Source organism: Trichosurus vulpecula, chromosome 7 (genome assembly GCF_011100635.1).
Source record: "Trichosurus vulpecula isolate mTriVul1 chromosome 7, mTriVul1.pri, whole genome shotgun sequence".
Classification (NCBI taxonomy): Eukaryota; Metazoa; Chordata; class Mammalia; order Diprotodontia; family Phalangeridae; genus Trichosurus; species Trichosurus vulpecula.
Window position 1 is genome coordinate 31,343,037 of NC_050579.1, and position 23,848 is coordinate 31,366,884.

Genomic DNA, 23,848 nt, shown 5'->3' on the forward strand with positions numbered 1-23,848 from the left:
GTTATGTGGCACTATTATCCCCATTTTACAGATGAAAAAACAAGCTGAGGAAGATGAATTGATTTGCCCAGAGTCACACATCTAATGAATGTCTTAGATAGGATTCAAACTCAGGTTCTCTGTTCCACAAAGGCTGAGAAAATCAGGAATTTCAGGACCTGAAGGGAATATAATGCAGGGTAGCTCAGGTCACCAGAGCATTGTTAATGAAACTTCAGTTAGATCATAGTCGCCCAGCACGTGTGTGTGGAAATGGGAGGCTGGAGGATGGGTTGGGGACCAAGGCAGATGGGATCAAGGAGTGTGTGTGTCTTACTGCTATCTCCCTCCCCAGGCAGGTCCGGGGCCCAGGGTTGCGATGGAGACTGTGTCCCTGGAGCATCAGATCCAGAGTGTGCAGCGGCACATTGCCTTCTTGAAGAAGGAGCAGATGGAGTTGCTTCGAGACCTGCACCTGGAGATTCTGCGTCTGCAGAAGCACTGCTCAGGTGAGAGCACCTTCCTCCCACCTCCCTTCCCCAAAGGCTTTGCAGCACACGCTCATTGCCAAGAGGCCAGCGAGAGCCCAGGTCTCCCCCAGGACCAGATACACAGGTTTCAGAGAAAAAGGGAAAGGAAGGAAAGAGAAAGGACAGGGGAGATAATAGGAGGGAAGGACAAGGAAGAAAGGTGAGGGGGAGAGGAAGAAGGAAGAGAAAAGAAAGATAGGGGAGAGCATGGAAAGGAAGGGGAGGAAAGGAAAAAGAAAAAGGAGGAAAGAGGCAAAAGCATAGAAAGGAAGAGGAGGAAGAAAAGAGGGGAAAGGAGGAAGGAAGAGAAATAAAGGAGGACAGATAGGGGAGAAAATAGAAGGGAAGGGCAAGGAAGGAGAGAAGAAAGAAAAGGAAGAGAAGAAGAAAGAAGGTTGAGAGGGAAAACAGTTGGAAGAGAAGGGGATAAAAAGGGAGGAGAGGGGGGGAAATAGGCAAGGGAGATGGAGGGATCAGAAGTACAGAGGAAGGTAAAAGGGAGAAGCAAATGACAGATCACAGATCTGGAGCTGGAAGGGACCTTAAAGGTCACTGAGTCTAACCCCCTCATCTTACCTGACAAATTTGAGGCTCAGTGAGGTTAATGACCCGCCCAGCATCACCCAAATATTACGTAGCAGAGATTTCAACCCAGATCTTCCTGGCTCCAAGTCCAGCATGCCCTGGACCAAACATCTACAAATGCTGCCACAAGCATTTTATTGAACACCTACCATGCAAGGTAACCTTGTGGGAAGCAGCTAAGGGATGGAAGAAAAGCTTAGTGCAGAAGGTAGCGGCTCCTGGGCTGAGGGTTTAAGGAAGCCAGAGACTCCAAGAGGAAGAAATGAGGAGAGAACGAATTCCAGGCATGATGGAGATGGAGCATGGGAAGAGAAAAGGAATAGGAATAGAGAGGGGTTTGAAGGAGAAAGGGAAAGGTATTGAGAGGGAGGTAAAGCAGGTGGCTGGAAGGAAGGGGGAGAGGAGGGAGATGGCAGAGAGGAGCAGAGAGGATGGCAGGCGATAAATGGACAGAACTAGCCAGATCCCTTCCCCTTCCCAGGAAAGGAGAGGCAGAGAAATGCAGAAAGGCAGGGCATAGGAAGAGAAGTCTGGGTTCTTCTCTAAACCCCAAGAGAGTTTAAGACATCTGACAGAGAAGCAGAAACTTTGAGGTGCTCAGGGACCTCAGGTGTTTCCAGCCAGCAAATCTGGGAGACACTTGGGTATTGACCGCTCCTCCAGAAATCTGTCTACACAAGAGTCTCTGAGTGCAAAGGGATTGAATAGAATGGAATGGAGCAATAAAGAAGTGGAGGGATTTGCATCTATGTTTCTATGTCACATAAGGGGCTGGGGGGGTGGGAACTAGGAAGCAAGAAAGTTTGTAAATGGAGGAAGTGAGGAAAGAAGAGTTAAATCTAGAGCAGGACAACAAGGGATTTATCCCAGGGTGTAGACATCTGGGGGTGCCCTTCTGGAGCTGAGGGAACAATTCCTGCCGATAGAGTACTCTTCATCCCTTTAGCTGCCTAGAGAGGACCATGAAGGCAGCTAGGTGTCACCACAGTGCCCAGAGTGCTGGACCTGGAGTCAGGAAGAACTGAGTTCAAATCCAATCTCAGAAACTTACTAGCTGTGTGACCCTGGGCAAGTCACTTGACTTCTGTTTGCCTCAGTTTCCCCAATTATAAGATGGGGATAATAACAGTACTTACCTGACTAGATTCTTATGAGAATAAAATATTATATTAGTAAAGTGCATAGCATAGTGCCTGGCATATAGTAGGCACTTAATAAATGCTTATTCCCTCCCCACCTTATCTATTTGCCTGATCCATACACAATGTCACTCCCTTTCTGGGCCTTGAATTGGCTTCCTCAGGGCTCTACAATACTCCTTTTCCAGCACTGACTTTTTCCTCCATACCCCTCAGGGTGAAATCCTGACTCTCTCCGGGGCATGTCACCCCCTTCTCCAGACTTAACTGCACCAGTAAGTAGGCTGTCCTTTGAGCAACACCCTCCTCCCACCCCCATCTGACCATCATCTTTGATACTTCCACTCCTACCCCATCCCCCAAATCGGTTACACTCTTTTTGTCCTAGATGGAAAAAAAATTCCTGCTAACTGGTGAGGAGAGCAGCAGGAAACACTGTTAAGGACAACTGGCAGCTCTTGCACTATCCTCCTAAATCTGCCTGATGTCACCCAAGTGGTCAATATCAGCCAGGATCCAAGTCCAGAGTACTGAATCATCAAGTGGAAGACTCTGGGAGTCTTCTCCTAAAACTCCACTGATCTGATCTGCCCAGATTTCACGGGCCATAGACATGATCTATCATCCTGCCCAGGAGTGCCTTCCCCAGAGCACTTAGACCTAATTCTGGATGTCATTTCCCATTCAAGACTAGGGCCCTCCTGGCCCTTCCCAGCCCATGTCCTGAGTCAGTACTTCTAGCTACCACCATTCTGCTAAATTAGCAAGTTTAAACATAGATGGATGAGTTGGTGTCTTCTCTTTCCCTCCTGTGGAGAAAACCCAAGTCCCTCACAAGGTTATGAGATGATATATCCAGGATTCATGGGTATGGACACACCCTCCAACCAAAGCAGAGCCCAGCGCCCCAAGCCTTCCCTATCTTTATTACTAGGTAGAGCCAAAAATATTTTAAAAGTCATCACCTGGTGATCGATGTGAGTCTCTAGATTTATTGAGGCTTGACATCAGATTTCAGAGATAGGATCTTTTTTTGTCAGGGCTCGAAGCCCTTCAAGTTTGTATAGATATTTGCTACATATAATTAAGGAGCACTGCACAGCAACTAGAGAACTGGCCTTGAGGCTAGGAAGAGCTGGCTTCAAATCCTACTTCTGACATATCCTTCCTGTGTAACCATGGTCAAGTCACTTGACCTCTTAGTCCCCCAGAGAACTCCAAGACTATAAATTGCAAAGAAAGTGATTGCTTGAACTGGTAGCAGGAATTCCCTCACCAAGCAGGTCCCTATATCGATGATGTCACAGACCCAGGTCCTATTCAAATCCCTAATTGATCCCTGTGCATTGTAGCCCAAGTTAGTGATCTGCCCACTTAAAATTATCTAGAAGATTGGTCAAGATAAGCATAAGGTACTCTGACTCCTACTTACCCCAGTTCAGAGGTAATTGGAGGATTGTATTACCATTTGTCCTTTTTTGATATTTTTGCTGACACTTCATTCAAGTTTGAAATGTCCCTAAGTGCTTCTCTCACAGTTGACCAGAGATGACTTTTCCATTTGATCTGCAAATCGATTGTGGTCTTTTGCATTTTTTGGATACAATAAAAAGAACATTGGGTTCAAATCCCAACTGTGTCTAACTACTACTGTGGCCTTTGACATTGCCCCTCTCTAGGTTTTGGTTTCCTCCTCCATAAAATGAAAGGGTTGGACCGGAAGACCATTAGGGTCCCTTCCAGTACTACAGCCAATGAAACTTGTGGTAGAAACTTCCAGAGTTTTCACTCCTCAAGGGCTACAAAAAAAAAGTCCTACCCAAAGCTACTCCTTCCTCCCGAGAGTTCCCAGGTCCCCTGTTTGAAGCAGGCACATATTTTGCAATATAGGCTCCCAGGACCACAGCTTGAAAGAAATGAGGGAGAGGTAAGAGAAAATCAGGCAGTGAAAAATTCAGTGTGGAAAGAGATTGTACTTTCAATACCCATCACACAATGATGAGGCATTATACTGGCCATAATGGAGGTCACCGTGACATAGAGCACTAGACAGAGTTTTGCTCCAATTCAGTCTTCGCTGGTCTTCCCCAGGCCTGGCTGAGGTCCTCAGAACAGAGTCCAGATACTGTCTGGAGAAGAATCTCTGAATCCAGCCTTTAGAAGTTTGGAACGTGAGTGTGCAAAGCCCATCAGGGCTAACCTCCTCATTTTAGAGAAGGAAATGAGACCTAGAGAGAGGAAGAGTGCCAAGGTCACAGGAGCAGCAAGATCATAGAATGTGGGAATTGGAAGGGACTCCAATGTCAGCCAAGAGATTCCCGCCATGACATTCTTGACAAGAAGTCCTCCAGGCTCTACTGGAAGAGAGAGAGAAACCACCACCTTTCAAGCCACACTTTCCACTTGGACTTGCCCACTGCCCCATTTCTTTTTGAGTTCTCATCATTTCTATGATCTGTGTTCCTCTGTAATGACAACATGCCTGGCCTCTCTGTACAGGGCCCTGGGAGTTCTAGGGAGGAAGAAGAGGGGCTTCTTGCCCCAGCATAACTGCTCTCTCCCTCTCCCTCTCCCTCTCTCTCTCTGTTTCCCTCTCTCTGTCTCTGTCTCTCCATGTCTCTCTATCTCTCTCTCTCTCTCTCTCTCTCTCTCTCTCTCTCTCTCTCTCTCTCTCTCTCTCTCTCTCCCTCCCTCTCTCTTTGTCTGTGTTTCTCTCACTCTCTCTCTCTGTCTCTCTGTTTCCCTCTGTCTGTCTCTGTTTCTCTCTCTGTCTCTCTGTCTCTGTCTCTCTTGCTCTCTGTCTCTGTCTCTCTCCATCTCTATCTCTCTCTCTATCTCTTTCTGTCTCTCTGGCTCTATCTCTGTGTGTCTCTGTCTCTGTGTGTCTCTGTCTCTGTCTCTATCTGTCTGTCTGTCTGTCTGTCTCTCTCTCTCTCTCTCTCTCTCTCTTGCTCTCTATCTCTTGGTTTCCCTCTGTCTCTATCTCTGTCTCTGTCTCTCTGTCTCTGTCTCTCTCTCTCTCTGTCTCTCTCTCTCTGTCTGTCTCTCTCTCTCTCTGTCTCTCTCTCTCTCCCCCCCCCTCCCTCTCTGCCACAGACCTCTCAGCTTCTCAGCCTTTCATTATCGATTAAGGAGGTAAAAATAACTCCGAGCGAGGCAGGGTCAGAAGCCTGCTCCAGTGGCAGCCTCCAGCTCCAGCCTGTTGGAAAGATCTGGGGTGAGATCATCCCAGAGTGTGAGGAGCTGGGGGTGGGGAGAGGAAGACAGAAAAGGGAGAAGGGAATATAGTAAAGATCAGAGAAGAAGAGCTGAGAGGTGGGGGAGGGGTGGAGAATGGAAGGATTCGGGACAGGAAGACCTTAGAGAACATGTTGTTGATGATGTTGGTCAGTCCCGTCCAACTCTTTGTGACCCCATTTGGGGTTTCCTTGGCAGAGAGACTGAAGATGTTTGCCATTTCCTTCTCCAGATCATTTAACTGAGGCAAACAGGGTGAAGTGACTTGCCCAGGGTCACACAGCTAGGAAGTGTCTGAGTCTGGATTCAAACTCAGATGTTCCTGACTCTAGATCTGGTAATCTAACCACTGCACTATTTCTAGTCTCCCAGATGGTCTAGTCAGGGGGTGAGAAACCTGTGGCCTCGAGGTCACATGTGATTTGTTTGGTGAAATCTGGATTCAGTCAAAGGGGCGCACTTGAGGACCTAGAGGGTCACATGTGGCCTCAAGGCCGCAGGTTCCCCACCTCTGGTCTAGTGCAATACACTCAATTAATAGATGAGGTCACATCTGGAGAAATGAAAGATCTTATGCAAGTGACCTGAGCTAGGATGCCAATTCTACTGGTTTTTCCACATGATTACTAGCCCTTAAAGACACAGATGAAGGGGGCAAGGTAATCCCTAGGTCCTGGACGAGGATGGAGCGGGATAAGTGAAGATTCCAGCCCTGACCAATGAACATCACTTCCCACCTCCCCATCTCCAGCCTGCAGGCTCCACGGGGCCTGGCTTACCCCTCCTGTTATATAGCCTGGCCGCTTTGCTCAGTTGTGTTGAGAAGCAGCTTCTAAGGTATCCAAGACCCAAGGGCCCCTTGTCTGGGACTAGGCCTCCCACAAGCAGAGAGCCATGGGGAGCATCCCAAGTGGGCACTAGGGTTCAGCTGGAGGTCACACCTAAGACAAGGTTTAAGGAATCTCAAACATCTCCTAGCTACTATTAAGCCCCCTCCCCCTCCCACCTTGCCCCATGGAATAAAAGGCAGGGGACAAAGGGACCTCCCTGGATTTCATTGAATATTAGAACTGGAATGGACTGGAGCAAATGCCCAGACCAAAGCCTTCCCTTTACAGGAAAGAAAACTTAGACAAGTCACTTCCACATAGCTGGTGCCCCCATTTTTCCTCTGCTTCCAATCCCAGCTGTTTCTACAAACAGGCAGGTTTGTGCCAAGGTCTTCAGAGCAGAAGAGTGCCTTACATGTAGACTAACAGCAGGGTATTATATTATATAACCAGAGAAAATGCATTTTATCTGGAGGTGGGGGCAGGATTCTGTGAGCTAGCTAGAGTCTGGGCAGCCAGCCTATCACAGCCTCATTCTGGGTGGAAAAGAGTGGTCCCCTCCCCCAGAGGCACAAGAGATCCATCAGCCCTGCTCCCCTCCTCTACCATTCCCTATTCCAAACCTCAGTGGATAGGGCCTATGTTTATGATGTTACCAACCTCCCTGGTCCCTGCTTTCCTCCCCCTCTCCCCGATCATTGACTACAACCAGACTGAGCAAGGGAAACAGCGGAGCGGGGAGGGAAGCTTGTGTCGTTCTCCAGCCCCTAACTCCCCTCCCCCTTTGCACCCACCAGCAACTGGGGATTTTTTTCCTTGCAAGCCTCCTCCCTGCATCCCCAACCTTAACCTTCCCAGAAGCTCCCAGAGGTAAATGTAATACAGTAAATGATCCTGTTTGGTCCCCCTCCCTTCAATAATTAGTAGAAAGCAAAGAGACACCTTTGGGGTGTTGGATTTAGGATATGCCAGAATAGAAGAGGGTGAGAGGAGCAGAGATGGATGGGCCCACTGGTAAGGTTACCAGTACAATTCTCTCTCCTCCTCCTCCTCCACACTTACACAATAAACCCAGTCACTCCTCCACCTCTGCGTTGTTTATTAATTCTTTTTGTTAAAGGCAATCAGAGTTAAGTGACTTGCCCAGGGTCACACAGCTAGGCCAAATTTGAACTCAGATCTTCCTGACTCCAGGGCCAGTGCTCTATCCACTGTGCCACCTAGCTACCCCATTCCTGATTGAAGATGCAGGTAGATGGTGCAAAGGATAGTGGGAAAAACCTTCCTCCCTCCCTCCTTCTTTTCTTCCTTCTTCCCTTCCTTCCTTCCTTCCTTCCCTCCCTCCCTGTGTGACTCTGGACAAGTCATTAATCTCTGTTCACCTGAATTTCCTCATCTGTAAAATGGGTTGTTGAGAAGAAAAAAATGAAATAATATTTCCAAAGCACTTTGTCTAAATCTTTCCTTGGCTCCTTAGCACTTTTCTTCCTTCTTCACAATTGTTTGTATACACAGCTTGTTCCTTCTTTTAGACTGTAACCTCCTAGAAAGCAACCCTTTTTTATCTTTACATTGCTCCAATAATCCATAACTCAAGGTCCCCAGCCCATCATGGCAAGGAGTGGGGAGGCAATGCAGCATGGTGGCAAGTATGCCGGACCTGTAGTCAGAGGCTATGAGTTCAAATCCAGCGGTAGCCACTTACTACCTGAGTGACCTTGAGCAAGATCATTATAAGGACTCTAGAGCCTGTTTCTTCCCCTGAAAAAAATGAAGGGGTTGGACTAGATGACCTCTGAAATTTCTTCCAGTCTAAAGTTAAGATCCTTTGACATTCCAGTTCTGTTACACGCCACCTGTGTGCCACTGGGCAAGGCACTTCAACTTCCTTGGCCTCAGTTACTTCATCTATAAAATTGGATTTTCCAGACTGATCAGGCTAAATGATCCCTGAGGTTCCTTCCAGCTCTAAAGCTAGGGCCCAGCATATGGTAAAAGTAATCATTTCTAGAGCTTTCTGGAAAACATCCTGAAAATAACATTCCTTCTTTCTTGATTTCTTTCTTTTTCTTCTTTCTTTCCTCTCTTCCTTCTTTCTTTCCTTCTCCCCTTTCTCCATTTCTATATTTCTCCCTCCTTCCTTCCTGGCTTCTTTCCTTTTCTTCTCCCTTTCTCCCCTTGTTCTTCCTTCCTTCCTTCTCAGAGAGGGGGAGGATAGGACTAACATATCACCAAAGCCTTGCTTTTCAGTTGAGTGATCTGAACGGGAAGTGGTAGGACCACTGTCTGCTACAATCCAGAATTACGATCCTTCTCAAATCCTGGATATCCTCAATTATTCCTCATCTCCTGTCTCCCATACCCCCACCAGCACACTGTCATTCTCACAGTCCACCAATCTGTCCACCAGGTGGCGCTGGCTTTCCAGGTATGACTAATTACCTTATGAGCACCTTGAGGGGCTGGGGGACCCTTACAGGCTAAGCTCAGACATAGGCACCTGTCTTACCTTTTTTCCTTCCCTCTCTCAGCGGGGCTAATCCCCACTCCTAGGGACTGAGCTATCACTTCCTGATGAGATACACAGGTTCACACACATACATACACGCTAATAATAACTTCCCTCTCTCTCTTCTTTCCCCCTAGAACTGACCCGTGATCTGGAAACCAAAGAGTCACAGTCAGACCAGCAAGGTAAGAAGGCAGTCTCTAAGAAGATAACAAAGGGGGTGGGGAGAAATAAAGACTTAATCAAATCATTCATTCGACAAACATTTATTAAGAACATGCTATGTGCCAGGCTCTATGCAATGTACTGGCAATAGATAGAAAGACAAAAGCAAAATGGTTCTCACACCCCATAAGCTGACTTTCTATTGGAGAGACAGCAAGTATGTAAGTATTAACCAAATAGGTTCAGAATAAATTGAAGGCAATTTCAAGGGGAGTCACTTTGCTGAGGTGGGGGTGGGGCCTTAGGATTAGTGGGTAGAGGATTCAAGAAAATCCTCATAAATGAAGTGGCCTTTGAGCTGAGTTTTGAAAGGAAATGAGGATTTTAAGAGACAGTGGTGAGGAGAGAATACAGTCTAGGCATGGATAATGGACAGTACAACCTTACAGAAGTGGAGAACGGAATGTTCTCTGTGAGAATGAACAAGAAAGTGTGTAAAGGGTAACAAGGTATAGTAAGCTTGGAAAGGTATCCTGGAAACAAAATGTAAAGAGTTTTAAATACCAAACAGGAGCTTGTATTTGAAACTAGAGGCAGTCTATACTTTAGGAATTCCACTTTGGCAACTGTGTGGAAGATGGATTGGGGAGATGGGGAAACTATCTAGGAAACTACTTTGTGGTTGTTGAGTTGTTTCAGTCATGTCCCACTCTACACGACCCCATTGGGGGTTTTCTTGGCAAAGATACTGGAGTGGTTTGCCATTTCCTTCTCCAGGTCATTTGACAGATGAGGAAACTAAGGCAAACAGGGTGAAGCAACTGCCCAGAGTCATCCAGCTAGTAAGTGTTTGAGGTTGGATTTGAATTCATGTCCTCCTGACTCCAGGCCCAGCACTCTATCAGCTGTGCCACCTAGCTGCCCAAGAAGCTACCTTAGCAATCCAAATGAGAGGTGATAAGGGCCTAAAAAAAGGTGGTGATTGTGTGAGTGGAAAGAAAGGGATGGATATGAGAAATGCTATGGAAATACCATCCAAATGTCAGAACAGCTGATTGGATATGTGGGGTGAGGGAAAGAGGGAAATAAGTGTGACACGAAAGTTTTGAACCTGGGTAACTAGAAGCATGGTGGCACCCTCAACAGAGATAAGAAAGTCAGAAGAGGAGTGGATTGGGTTGGAGGGAGAGGGGAAGATAATGGCAGTAAGTTTGAGATACACATGTTGGATATGTCCAATAAGCAACTGATAATGTGGGACAGGAACTCAGGAGAAATACCCAGGTTGGATATAAAGAGCTGGGTACCATTTTTGTAGAGACAACAGTTGAATCCATAAGAGCTAGTGAGGTCACCAAGAAAGAAAATATAGAAAGAGAAGACAGCACAGGCTAGAGCCTTGGGGGACACCAAGCTGTACTCTCTAAGAAGTCACATCTGCCACCATCTCCTCTAGACAGGGGTGAGAATGCTGACTTGGGAGAGGGAACGAGTCAGTTTACCTGGAAGAAATGAGGATCTGCCACACCCAGCGCCTGTCTAGCACCTTTCCCAGCCTATCTCTTTCAAAATTCCCTTTAGAACCTTGTTGTCCTTAATGTTTTGAGACATCAAATATCATCTAGGACAAAAACAAGCCATCAAGTGAATGTTTTCCTTTTCCTCCAGGTATTTTGGCATCTGCTAAGTAATCTGAATGGAAGAACTGGGAGAGTAGGGAGGGGCAAATTGTCTGGGATTTCCTTTACCATATTTGGTTCCTCCCATGATAGGGCATTCATTTGTTAGCCTAAATTTATCCTTTAGAAATCTGGGCAAACAGAAATCCCAACCTTCCCTTCTCTCCCTCCCCTCCACCAATCTCCTTCATCCACACCCTTCCCCCAACTCCCTGGTTGGAAAGCTTAATCAAATCTGCTCTGACTTTGCTTCTGGGAGTGAGTGGAACTATGGGTCCCACCCACCAGCCCTGTCACTTTCTAAAATGAAATTGGTTTTATTGCTAATATATTCTCAATTTACAAAAGAATTCACCAAGCAGTCACCCTTCGGTAAAGCCAGAGACGTTTTATAAACTAGGTACTTAACTGCCCAACAGGAAACCTTGAGTTTGATTTACATTACAAAAATAGTGTGTGGGATAGGAGTCTGGGTTCCTTGAAACCAGGCTTCCCAGGTTTACAGATCTTTATCTGGAGGCAGGGAGTCTAAGTTTCCTCCCCAGAAGAATTAGAGGTTGAGAAGAATAGAGGTAGAGAAAGGAACCCCCATCGCACAGAGATAGGGACTGAATGGGAGACCACTTTGATTTGTTGTTAATTTGTTGTCGTTGATTTGTTTTTGTTGTTCAGTCTTTTCAGTCATGTCTGACTCTTCCTGACCCCATTTAAGGTTTTCTTGGCCAAGATTCTGGAGTGATCTGCCATTTCCTTCCCCAGCTCACTGTATAGATAAGGAAATTGAGGCAGACAGGGTGAAGCAACTTCCCCAGGGTCACACAGCTAGTAAGTGTGAAAGTCAGGACTGAAAAAATGACCAACAATTTTGGGTAGGGATAGGGACTGAATGGTCCATTCCTTTGACTTAGGGAAATCTCAGATGAAGAAACCACTTCTGTCAAAGCAAGTGAGATACCTTTCCTCTGACTTTTTATCTTAGAAAGAGCATTGAGAAGTTAAGTGATGTATCCAGGATCACACAGCCAGGAAATTGGAGGCAGGTCAGCATTTATTAAGAGCCTATTGTGTGCTAGGCACTGCATTACACTAAGTAGAGAATATGAAGCTCTGACATCATCATCAAGAGTCAGGAGGATATGGGTTCAAGTCTTGCCTCTGACACAGACTAGCTGGGCACCTGCACTCCCAACTGCTAACACTAGGAGTTACATGGGTCTCCAGTCTGTCTTGACAAAAGGAAGATCAAGACAAGAAAATAAAGGATATTCACATAGCGCTTTAAGGTTTGGGAAGTGCCTGACTTCCATCCCCTTGTTTGAGCCTCACACAACAACCTTGTGAGGCAGATGATGCAGGTGTTACGCCTGTTTTATAAATAGGCACAGAAAGGTTAAGCCAGAGGCCCAAGGTCACACCGCTATTAAATGTCAGAGTCTGGAATTATATGCTCCCTATATACATTGAGAGGAAAGTGTGTCTAAGGAGGTAGACACACGTGAGGAATGAGAGGTATAAGGGTGTAAGGGCATAGGATGGAGAAAGGTGTATTGGGGCAGGAAGGGAGGTGGGGAACTCAGAGCCAGAAGTCTGACCACATTCAGGCGAGTCCCCTAACCTGGCACCACCTCTTGAGATGCCCCATCATGTTTATCATACATTTAGCCTAGGGCATCTGAGGATAAGAACTTCTGACTGCTTCTCCCAGACTATTATTTTGGAAAAGCCCCAAACACCCTTCCCTTCTCTCCCTCCTCTCCATCAATCTCCTTCATCCACACCCTTCCCCCACTTCCTAGTTGGAAAGTTTAATCAAATCCACTCTGACATTGCTTCAGGGAGTGAGTGGAACTATGGGTCCCACCCACTAGCCCTGTCACTTTCTAAACTTTCTAACCCTTAACATTCCTGCAGAATGTTAAACCCCTTCAGGGCAGGTACTGCTTTTGGTTTTGAATTTATATCCCCACAGTTTACCTCCAAGTCTGGAGGAACTTGGCACACAGTAAGTCACTTAATAAATGCTTTTTTATTCATCCATTCCTTCTCCAAGTCCTCATTGTAGATTCTAGTCATAGGGTGGAGGAAGAAAGAAATGGGGAATCTAGACTCTTAGCTTTGAGGCTGCTATGAGATAGATAGATAGTCATTTTTCAGTCATGTCTGACTCTCCGTGACCCCATTTGGGGTTTTCTTGACAAAGAGACTGGAGCAGTTTGCCATTTCCTTCTCTACCTCATTTTACAGATGAGGAAACTGAGGCAAACAGGAGGAAGTGACTTGTCCAAGGTCACACAGCTAGTAAGTGACTGAGACCAGATTTGAACTCAGGAAGATGAGTCTTCTGATTCCAAGTAAAGTCTTACTATGTGCCAAGCACTGTGCTAAACACAAAATACAGGCACATAAGTCACTGATCTCTAATAACTAATACTCTAATAAAAGACCACACACAAAGAGGTGCTGGAAAGGAGGGATGTATTTGGAGAGACCCCGGGGAAATGGCGTGGATGGTCCATGAAAACTCCCCTATCAGAGCCAGGAGGTCCAAAGGTGGAATCCAAGGCAGGTAAGAACCATGGAAAGGACTGCTTGAAAGTGGCTTGAAGGTCTGTGACCCAGCGAGCCAAGGCAGCAGCAAACCTGACAGGGCAGAGGCATGTGTGGCATCATCTCACATTCGGTCACTCTCTAGAGACACCTCCAGATGCCCTCTCTCTAAGACAGTCCTATCTAGGGAGTCAGAGTGGGGAGATGCCCATCCTTTGTTCCAGCCAACTCCCAATTCAGCCTGAGGCTACGGGGGCTAATGGGGCCATGTGGAGAGATCAGCCTATCAACTGATTGGTGGCACAGTGGATAGAGCTCCTGAACTGGAGTCGAGGAGACTTGAATTCAAATCCAGCCTCAGACACTTATTGGCTTTGCAACCCTGGGCAAATGGCTTAACCTGTTTGCCTCTGTTTCCTTATCTGTAAAATGGGGATATTAATAACACCTAGGGGCAGGTAGGGTGGTGCAGTAGATAGAGCTCTGGGCTGGAGTCAGGAAGACTTATCTTCATAAGGTCAAATCTTGCCTTATGTGATCCTGGGCAAGTCACTTTACTCTGTTTGCCTCCATTTCCTCATCTGTAAAATGAGCTGGAGAAAGAAATGGAAAGCCATTCCAGTGTCTGTGCCAAGAAAACCTCAAACGGGGTCATGACTGAAAAGACGGGATCACAACAATAGCACCTACCTCCCAGGATTGTTAGGATTAAATGAGACAATATTTGTAAGGCCCTCAGCATAGTGCCTGGGGCATAGTAAGCAGTATTTTGTTGGCTATTTTTATTAAAATAGATATTTCTAAATAATATTTATGTTAAATTTGGTGCCTACAGTGTTTGCTAGGTGCCATGGTCTATACTGGGAAGTAGGAGACAAGACTTAGCATCCAAAGAAAGGGCTTTGGAACAAATGATACACATGTAACAGGAGAGAATAATGAAGGGGAGGCAGGGGCATAAAGGAAAGAACCTGCAGCTGGGAGACTGGCTCCCTAATGAGGGCTTTTTGTATGTTTGTTTGTTTTTTAACTTATTAACTGTGTGACTGAATAGAAGTCCTTCAACTTCTCAGGGCTCAGTGCCCTCATCTAAAAAGTAAGCAAGCCCCTTCCCCACTCTAGCACCCGGTGACTGTCTCCTCTTCACCATTTCCATTCCAACCCTGTTTCAGATTCTTATTCCCCACAACCTTCAATGGCTCCCCATTGCTGATTAAAGAAAGTCCAGAGTCCTGGGGGCTGATCTTCAAAGACTTCTGATCTTGCCCTAATCAAGCCTTTTCCCTCACCTCTAACCCTCCACTATGCACCTTCCCACTAAGAACATCTTCCACATACTCTGGAGCTAGTTTTTCACGTCTTCTCCCCATTAAAATTCGAGCTCCTGGAAAGCAGGGAACTGGTTTTGGTTTTGGTTTTTTGCCTCTCTTTGTATCCTCCTCCCTTAACTCAATGCCTGGTACATAGTAAGTGATTGTTTGCTGAGTGTGTTGGCTGACCACCTTTCAATAAAAGTTATCTTTTTTTTCATTTCCTTTACAAACATTAAGTTCTATAAAACTGGGAGCTCCTATTTATTCAAGACGCTCCGGGCTGTAACTATACCAGGGCATTTGGAGGATACTGCCCCATTTCCAAGGCCATGGCTGTAAGTTCAGTTACTCACAAAGTATCGAGGAAGAATTCAGTTATACTTGTTCCAATTTCCCAAGCCAGCAGACGCGCCTTATTCTCAGATTGCTGCCTGGAACCTTCTTCTTGTATCAAATCTATGAAAGGCAACACAGTTCACAGAATGTTGGACCTCAAGTCAGGAAGACCTGAGCTCAAATCCAGCCTTAGAAACTTACTAGCTGTGTGACCCTGGGCAAGTCAATTAACCTCTGTTTGCCTCAGTTTCCTCATCTGGAAAATATACTAATAACACCTAGCTCCCAGGGTTGTTGTAAGGATCAAATGACATAATCATTGTAAAGCTTAGTACAGTGCCTGGCACATAGTAGGTGCCATGTAAATGTTATCGATGATGACGGGATGATGGTGAAGCAAAGGAGGGTATGTTCCTTGGTCCCCTATCACTGGCTGTCTAAACTGTCTAGAGTTGGCCTCCTTATCACAGATTTCCTGCATATGGAGGCAGGCATGTTCTGGCCAAAATGAACGAGGTCCACTTGCCCAAGAACACTTTGTACTTTTCTGTGGCTTTGTTCATTGCAATTCCCTCATTTTAAAATTGGGAAACTTAGACCCAGGAACATTAGTGATTTGCCCAAGGTGACGCAGGTGGTAAGCAGAGTGCTTCCGCTACAGCCACATTGGCTGCCTAATGATCTTGCCACAGTCAAGTACCACCCCCAACTCTAATCCCCCCCACCCCCACCATGTGAAACAAAGAAGTCCTCTTCCCCCACCCCCATCCCAGGAGCTCATTACACTGAAGAAATGTCCAACTAAAACACACACACACACACACACACACACACACACACACAGTGATACTTCAATCTTGCAATACCTGTCTCCTAGGGTTGTTTCTGAAAAATGAAGTATTGTATTGTTATTATTATTAATGATGATAATAATAGCCAGAATTTATAGAGCAGCTTTAAGGTTTGCAAAACACTTCGCAGGTTATCTCACAATAACCCAGTGAAGTAAATGTGATTATTATCTGCACTTTACAGATAAGGAAACTATGGCTGACATCGGGGTTAAGTGACTTGCCCAGGGGCTTACAGCAGCTAGTGTCTGAGGCACCAGGTCAGAATTATCAGTAGGCTTTTTTCTTGGAACAGGGGAAAGTCCTCCCAGCCTTTGACAGGGGGACTGGCTTCAAATCCTGACTCTGTGGCAGCTAGGTGGTATGGTGGATAGAGAGGCTGGACCTGGAGTCAGAAAGACTTGCTTTTTCGAATCCTGAGACTGAGAGAGACCGAGTGGCCTGCTTCCGTGTCCGAGCTGGGACCTGAACCTGTCTCCCAGACTCCAAAGTCTGCGCTCTTTCTGCCAATCACAGGGATTATTGGAAGAAAGCTCACCTCATAAGGGTAGCCTTATCTCCCATCAAGGGGAATGGTAAAGTACAGATAAATGTTGTCCTGGGCAAAGGGGGAAGGGAAGAGAGAGAGAATTGGAGAGAGAAAAGGAGGAATCTGGGAGATATTATGTGGGAGGAAGTTGACACTCAGAGTATGATGGGCTGGAAACATCCCATGGAGAAGGGACCTGAGACTCTTTCTAGTCCATTCTTCTCATGTCACAGAGGAAAAAACTGGAACTGGGAAATGACTTGCCCAAGGTCACGGAGGCTATAAGAAGAGTCAGGATTCAAGCCAAAGTCTTTTGACAGTGTAAAGACAGCCCTCTTTATACCGTACCACACTGTTGGCTCAAATTAGGAGCAGAGCTAGGATGATGCTCAGGATGGGATTGGTGGGAAGGGACGGCCTGGTGTTGTGTTGCTTTAAACAAATTAACGATCCATCTGTTATTGTTGCTGTTGCAATAAAAATAGCCAGCTGTCAATGTCCTTAAGGAGAACAAAGCTCTTGGATCTCTCACCATAGTCAGGAGAGGTAGGAGGGGAGGGCTCTGAGGGAGATACAAAGTTAGGACACAGATTTACACTGTAGCCAGGGCATAAGGCAGTCATAATCACTCATAATCATAATATACAATCATATATAATAAGTGCATCAGAGAAGTGTAAAAAAAGTGCAGCGTGAAGTCTGAGGGGGGAAGTAGTTGGGGTAATCTAGGAAGGCTTCCTGGAAGAGGTTGCAATTGAGTTAGGCTTTAAAGGATAGACAGGAATTGTACAAGTGAAGAGAGGAAGGGAGGATATTCCAGGCCTAGGGATCATTTAATAATAGGACATAAGCTCCTTGAGGGCAGAGACACTTCTACTTTTTGTCTTTGTATCCCTAATGCCTGACTCAGTTCCTTGCATATAGTATGGAATCTATAGATATTTGTTGAATTGGATTGAATTAATAGGGTTCATTTACTTAAATAACATCTGCAAAGCACTTTGCAAACCTTAAAGTGGTTATATAAATGTTAGCTATTATGGTTGTTATTACTCTTAACCTGGTTGTGGCACCTTGATGCAGCAAAAGAGATTTGGAACCAGAGGACATAGATTTAAAACAAGGCTCTTCCACTTACTCTCCCCTTTCTAGGCCTCAGTTTCCTCTTCTGTAAAAACAGAGTTGGATCAAAGGTGTCTTTCAATTCAGCATTGGTGGTGTGGTGGCCTAGAGATGATTCTGGGTTCTCAAGGCTGTGCCAGCTGAACACAAGCTCGGGCAGGTCTCACTGTCTTGGAAAGACTTAAAGGACAGGCCTGGGAATAGAAGGCATGTTGTGTGAGGACCAGCCTGGCTAAATTCAGAAAAGCTCAGCACCAGATTGACACAATTTTCAGCCCCAGGAACTCTATAAGGCATCCTCTTGGGGCATAGATGGGTCGGGCAGGAACAGCCAAATGGAAGAAATGATTGGTCTTTGAAGTATTGGGTTAAGTACTGATCTAGCTGCTAGATAAGCAGTAATTCTTACAATACCCAAAGTATTTTCCACTGGAAAATCAAATAATTCCTCAGAAAAAGGAGGGAGGGAGGGAAGGAAAGAAGGAAGGGAGGTAGGAAGAGAGGGAGGAAGGGAGGCAGGGAGGAGAGGAGGAAAGAAGAGAACCACAGGCCCTAGATCTAACACAAGAAGAGAAAGAAAGAAAGAAAGAAAGAAAGAAAGAAAGAAAGAAAGAAAGAAAGAAAGAAAGAAAGAAAGAAAGAAGGAAGGAAAGAAAGAAAGGAAGGAAGGAAGGAAGGAAGGAGGGAAAGGAGGAAGGAAGGAAGAAAGGAAGGAAGGAAGGAAGGAAGGAAGGAAGGAAGGAAGGAAGGAAGGAAGAAAGAAAGAAAGAAAAAGAAAGAAAGAAAGAAAGAAAAAGAAAGAAAGAAAAGGAAGGAAGGAAGGAGGGATGAAGGGAGGGAAGAGAAGGAAGGAAGAAAGGAAGGAAGGAAGGAAGGAAGGAAGGAAGAAAGAAAGAAAGAAAGAAAGAAAGAAAGAAAGAAAGAAAGAAAGAAAGAAAAGAAAAGAAAGAAAGGAAGGAAGGAAGGAAGAGAAAGAAGGGAAGGAAGGAAGGGAAGGAACAAAAGAATGAAGGAAGAGAATCACAGGTTCCTAGATCTAACACAAGAAGATATGTTCAGGGCCATCTAGTTCAACCCCCTTGTTTGACATATTAGGCAACTCAGGCTAAGAGAAGGTGAACTACTTGCCTAAGGTTATACAGATAGCAAATAGAATCATGGCTCTGGTTTAAAGGACCTTGGGGCACATCTACTCCAACTCTTTCATTTTACAAAGAAAGAAACTGAGGCCCAGAAAGTTTAAACAACTTAAGTGACACAGGTTCTAAGGAGAAAAGCAGAAATTCAAACCCAGGTCCTCTGACTCTAAACACACTGCTCTCTCCAGGGTACCAGGCTATCCCAAGAACTTGGATCTGAGTGCTGCTTTACTGCCTTATGACCTGGGTCAAGTTGAGGCTCTCTGGGTCCCAGTTTCTTCATCTATAAAATGAGAAGGTTGGGATTAGTTGCCTGGTGCCTTTAGGCACTCTGAGATCCAGACTCCTCTGTTTGGCATTCCTAATCTTTCCCAACCTGACTCCACCCTTCTTTTCCAGGCTTGTTACATATGCGTCAATCCCCAGAGTCACGCTCTCTGTGAGCTCAGCCAAGCCTCATACACAGGAGATCTCTGTGGCTTTGCACACACTGACTCTTGCAACTTCACCTCTGTCCCTTCTACTCTCTAGTACCATTCAAACCTTCGCTCAAGCGTAACCTACAAGAGGCCTTTCCTGGTGCCTCCCACCCCTGCATTGCCTTTACTTCATATATACTTTTGTCTTTTCATTTAGCCCAGTTCCTGGCACACAGTAAGCACTTAATAAATGCTTGTTGATCGATTCTGTGAGGGTGACAATAAAAACTCCCTCCTTGGAAGGATTGTGGTGAGGACTGGACTTTGAATACCTTAAAGCTGCTAGATGTGATTGGTTGTCATCCGGGGATGATGAAATTTGTTGGCATGGGAACTCCCTCCATCCTAGATGCCCAACCTGGCTAGGATTTATTTATCTGCTAAAGCCTTGGGAGTTGCCTGAGGCACCTGGAGAGATGGAGTCATTTGCTCTCAGCCCTACAGGGTCAAAAGTCAGGGTTTACAGTTGAAGCCCAGGATTCATCTCCTATTTCACAATGTTTTTACTCATTGTTATGAGTAGGCACTTTTATGAGGATGACAAACCTAGATGGGCTTTCCCAGGGCAAGAAGTAAGTATCCAAGATGGGTGAAATTCAAACCCAGATTCCAAAGACTTGGTCCTTTTCACTAGACTGGGCTACTTTCTCAGATGTTTATTGAAACCTCAGGAAAGAAACTGTCCTATAGGACCACAGGCTGCAAACTGAAAAAGATTTTAAGGCTCATGTACTTGATCCCCCTCATTTTACAAAACAGAATGGAGGCCTAGAAAGCAGAAAATGACACCCAAGGATAACTCAGAATCCTGTAGAAAAATCCAGGTCCCTTTGATTTCAGGTCCAATACCTTACATGGCTTTGCTCTGCTTTCTGGGGCTTCAGGCCTTTCTTATAGTGGGAGCTTCACAGATCTGGGGCTGGAAGAGAAGGAAGTCAGAGGGCATGAAATCCGCCCTCCCTATTTTACAGAGGAGGAAACTCGCGCTGGAGGGAGTGAAGTGACTTGCACAAGGTCACACAGCTATTAAGTTAACTCCACAGCAAGGGTTCTTATCTTCATCTTCTTGTGTGTGTCTCGAGACTGTTGAAACCCATGAACCCCTTCTCAGAATCATGTTTTGAAATGCTCAAGATAAAATACATATTATTCCAAAGGAAAAGAATTATATTGAGATAGTGTAATAGCAATTTAGATTTGACAATTATCATCTATATTGTTATTGTTGCCTTACTGATACAAAGTTAGCAAAATATTTTCAAAAACAAGTTTACAAATCCCCAAGGATCACAAATCCCGAGCAAGAAGGGACCTAAGAGACTATCTAGTCCAACTCTTTTATTTATAGATGAGAAAATTAAGGCCCATGACCGTGGTAGCAGTAGTAGTTGTAGTAGTAGCAGCTGCTAGCATTTATATAGCGCTTTAAGGTTTGCAAAGCGCTTCCATATATTATCTCCTCCTCATAACGACTCTGGGGAGTGGGTGCTATTTTTATCCCCATTTTACAGACGAGGAAACTGAGGAAGAGGACAAAACACTTGCCCAGAGTTACACGGCTAGTAAGAGAGACAGACTTTGAGCCCGGGGCCAGTGCTCTTTCAGCTGTACCATTGCTCTCAGCTTAATAAATATTTTAAGCAACAAGCTTACTAAATGCATGTTGCATGAGTAGATGTAAGGAAGAAGGGATGGATGGATGAATGAATAAGGGAGGGAACAGAAGAATGGGGGGATGGTGAGATGAATGGATGGAGTGATGGATGGATGATCCAAGAAATAGCCGATAGAATGAAGCAATGCTTGACGTGGGGGAGCTGATGGAAAGGGTGGCGGGGTGCGTGGGGAAGCCCGGGGACCCGGGTCGGTAAGTAGCCCGGAGGGCGCCCCTTCAGCTCTCCCTCCCCGTCCCGCAGAGGAGGCTTCGCGGCAGCTGGAGGCCAAGTGCCGGGCGCTGGAGGAGCAGCTGGCAGCGCGGGAGCGAGGCAACGGCGAGCTGCGGCGGGAGCTGCGGCAGCGCGACGCGCTCGTGTGGGCGCTGCGCTCCAGCCTGCGCAGCAAGGAACGCCGCTTCCTGGAGGAGCTGCGACGGCGCAGCCACCGTGCCACCGTGCTGGGCACCGAGCTGCAGAAGCAGAGCGAGGCGGCCGCCTACCTGGCCTTCCAGCTGCACGCGGCCCGGCAGAAGCTGCACGGGGCGCCCCGCACAGCCCCCGGCCCCGGCCCCGGCCCGGCCGCCGTCGGGGGCGCTGCCGCCTCCGCGGGTCCCGCGGGAGGAGGCCGGGACCGCGCCCCGCCGCCTGCCGACGGGCGGTCCAGGAAACGCGGACCCCGCGCCCGCCGCCCCCCTCCCCCGCCTTTGTCGCTGCTCCCCGAGCCGTGCGCCCTGGGCAGCGCCAGGGACTGGGCTGCGTGGGAGCTGGGCTGCAGGCTGGACGAGGCCGAGCCTGAGCCCATGCCTGACCCCGCCCTCTTCCTCAACGCCGGCAGACCTCCGCGGCCCAAGGCCCGGGACAACGCCCCCTCAACCTGCGCCAGCCCCCGCAAGCCTCCGCCCCGGGAGCCCCCCGATGCTGCTTCGGCCGCCGCTGCCCCCGCCCAGCCCCGATCCTGTAAGAGTCCGCCAGGGAGGCAGCCGGCAGCTCCCAACCCCGACAGCACGGTCGATCTGGAGTAGGGAAGGAGCCTGGGGGCAGGGGTACAGCGAGATGGGACGGGACCCCTCCCACTCTGGGGCGGACAGAGGGGCCTTGGCGGAGCTCACGTCACTCCCTAGGCCGAAAGCTAGAGCCCTGGAACGGGATTGTCCAGGAGAAGAGGCACGCCGGAAGCGCCTTGGGTGCCCTGCTTGGGCCTGGAGAAGTTAGAGAAGAGTCTGGGCTGAGGCTGGAAATGGGGGACCCTGTACCTGAGCAGGGGGGAGATGATGGAGGGACCAGCTTTCCTCCACCCCACTCATCATTTATATTAACAGACTTCTCTGAAGCTTGGCCACTTACCCCCACCGCTCACAAAGATACCCCTTTGCCCTTTGGGAAGGAAACAACCAGGTCCCTCCTTGAAAGGAGGGGAGGGGAACGATGGGGAGAGTAATTGCACATTTTTGTAAAAAGGAGATTATTTATCTATATTATCTTATATATCCCCCTTCCCAGTGAGAGGAACGGAGGGAGAAGGTCGCAGGGAGTAAGTTGACAATCGTGGGGGGAAGGGGAGGCGAAGAAAGGGAAGGTTTTCCTAGGCTTTAGAGCGAGGGAGAAGGCTGGTGGCCAGAGAAAAGAGGGCAAATCCTGCTGCCTCTGGCTGTCCCTAAGACCTTGGAGCTGCCCACTCCTACGCCCTCCCCGCCCTGCATGGCTCTCACGCCCTTTCCGCAGAGCGGACCTCTCAGTAGCCAGTGCCGCCGTCTGGCAGGAGGAGGGGCAGGGGCGGGGCCCAGGCTTCCCCTGAGAACGTGAGTATACCCCCTTTTGCATCAGCTTTGCAAGCAAGCACGGAACACTTTACCCCCCCACCCCCTCTTTTCACCCCCACCCCCAAGCCTAACATCCCTCTGGGGATCCGAGGAGAAAAATCTACCTAGTTGGCGTCTTTGCTGCTTGTTTCTGAGCTTGATCCTCCCAAAGGATGAGTGGGTGAGGTAGGGTTGAGGGGAGGGAAGGGCACCCTTTCCTGCAGCTTCTGTCGTGGCTGCTCCCGGGCCCCCTGGGGCCAGGTGGAGAAGTTCTGTTCCCAGATTGCTGGAGGAGGGGCTGGGAATGGAAACTGGGAAGGTTACTCTCGGAGGTTTTCTGGGGCCTTGCTCATTGGTACTCATTTCTGCTGCATCCCAATTAGCTGGCTGTGCCTGAAGGGAGGGGCTGGCTGCCGGGGAACTGAAAGTCATTAATGTAGGTGTGGGGCTGGGGGGGGGGGTCCTCATAGTTGTATTACAACATACTTGCCCCACTGCTTCCAACTTTAAACATCCAGGAGACACCTTCCCCCATGGGGATGCCAGATCTTCCTGATGTCCATTTTGCTTAGGTAGGAATCGAGGGAGTGAGTAAAGGATGGAGAGACACTCCCCGAAGTGCACAGCCTCAGCTTCCAACAGCACCTGGGACCTATGCTCCCCGACTCCCGGGAACAAGGAGAAATTGGAATCCAGGAAACAGAGGGAGCCAAGCATAGCCATAGGCCAGTCCTAGGCAATGAGGGAAGAGAAATCTACAGGGTGCATCCTCCCCTGGGCACTTGGCGCCTGGCTGGACGTGGGGGGGAGGGGGAGACAACACACATGAATGTACACAGTGCAACCTAGCCTATGCTGCTCAGCCATGGAATGGGCCTAGGGGCCCATTTTTTGTTTTCTGGCTGCAGGCCATGCCAATCCCTGGGAAGAAGATGATACAATTGCAGAGGGAAGCCACTTTTTTCTGGTTTCCCTTGCTTCCTCTGCCTATTCTGGGCTCCTCTCTCCTGCTTCCAAACAAAGGGGATCATCCCTAGCTCCTGGGAATCCAATCAGAAAGAGCCCAGCCCCCAAGTAGGTCCTTCATTAAGACTCTAAGTGCCTGTGAACAGTCTTCCAGAGAACTGGAAAAGATGATGTCTGGAGGAGGTGGGGAAGAAAGAGGGGGACCTTCATCACACATCCACGGTCCCTGGCTCACCCAACAGGCCTCAGCACAGATTGTATTTTCCAAATAATTTTGATTTCTCAGTCTTCTTCCCCTCGTGGGGGAGGGAAGGGGCACATGAATTCAGAACCCTGCTCCCATCTGCCCTAGAGAACCCACCCTGGTGCTGGAGAAGTTGGGAGGTGGGCCAGGGTCAAGACAGGAAATGGAGTGGGGGTGTCTCTGGTTCAAGAGAGGAAAGGTCTGAAAAGGGGACA

The 23,848-nt window shown here is 47.6% G+C and overlaps 1 protein-coding gene across 1 annotated transcript; it reads left to right on the forward strand.

Moving 5' to 3' along the window:
* The first annotated feature begins 358 nt into the window (after positions 1-358).
* CCDC92B (coiled-coil domain containing 92B) lies at positions 359-21,646 on the forward strand. Its single transcript, XM_036768141.1, has 3 exons — positions 359-488; positions 8,947-8,994; positions 20,886-21,646. The coding sequence occupies exons 1-3, from the start codon at positions 359-361 to the stop codon at positions 21,644-21,646; spliced, it is 939 nt and encodes a 312-aa protein (XP_036624036.1).
* The last annotated feature ends 2,202 nt before the right edge of the window (positions 21,647-23,848 follow it).

Bases quoted from the DNA above. Each gene is read 5' to 3' on its own strand.
- CCDC92B (XM_036768141.1), top strand. From the start codon at position 359: ATGGAGACTGTGTCCCTGGAGCATCAGATCCAGAGTGTGCAGCGGCAC. The intron at 489-8,946 runs GTGAGAGCACCT...CTTTCCCCCTAG, and splicing joins TCTGCAGAAGCACTGCTCAG to AACTGACCCGTGATCTGGAA. The intron at 8,995-20,885 runs GTAAGAAGGCAG...CCCGTCCCGCAG, and splicing joins GTCACAGTCAGACCAGCAAG to AGGAGGCTTCGCGGCAGCTG.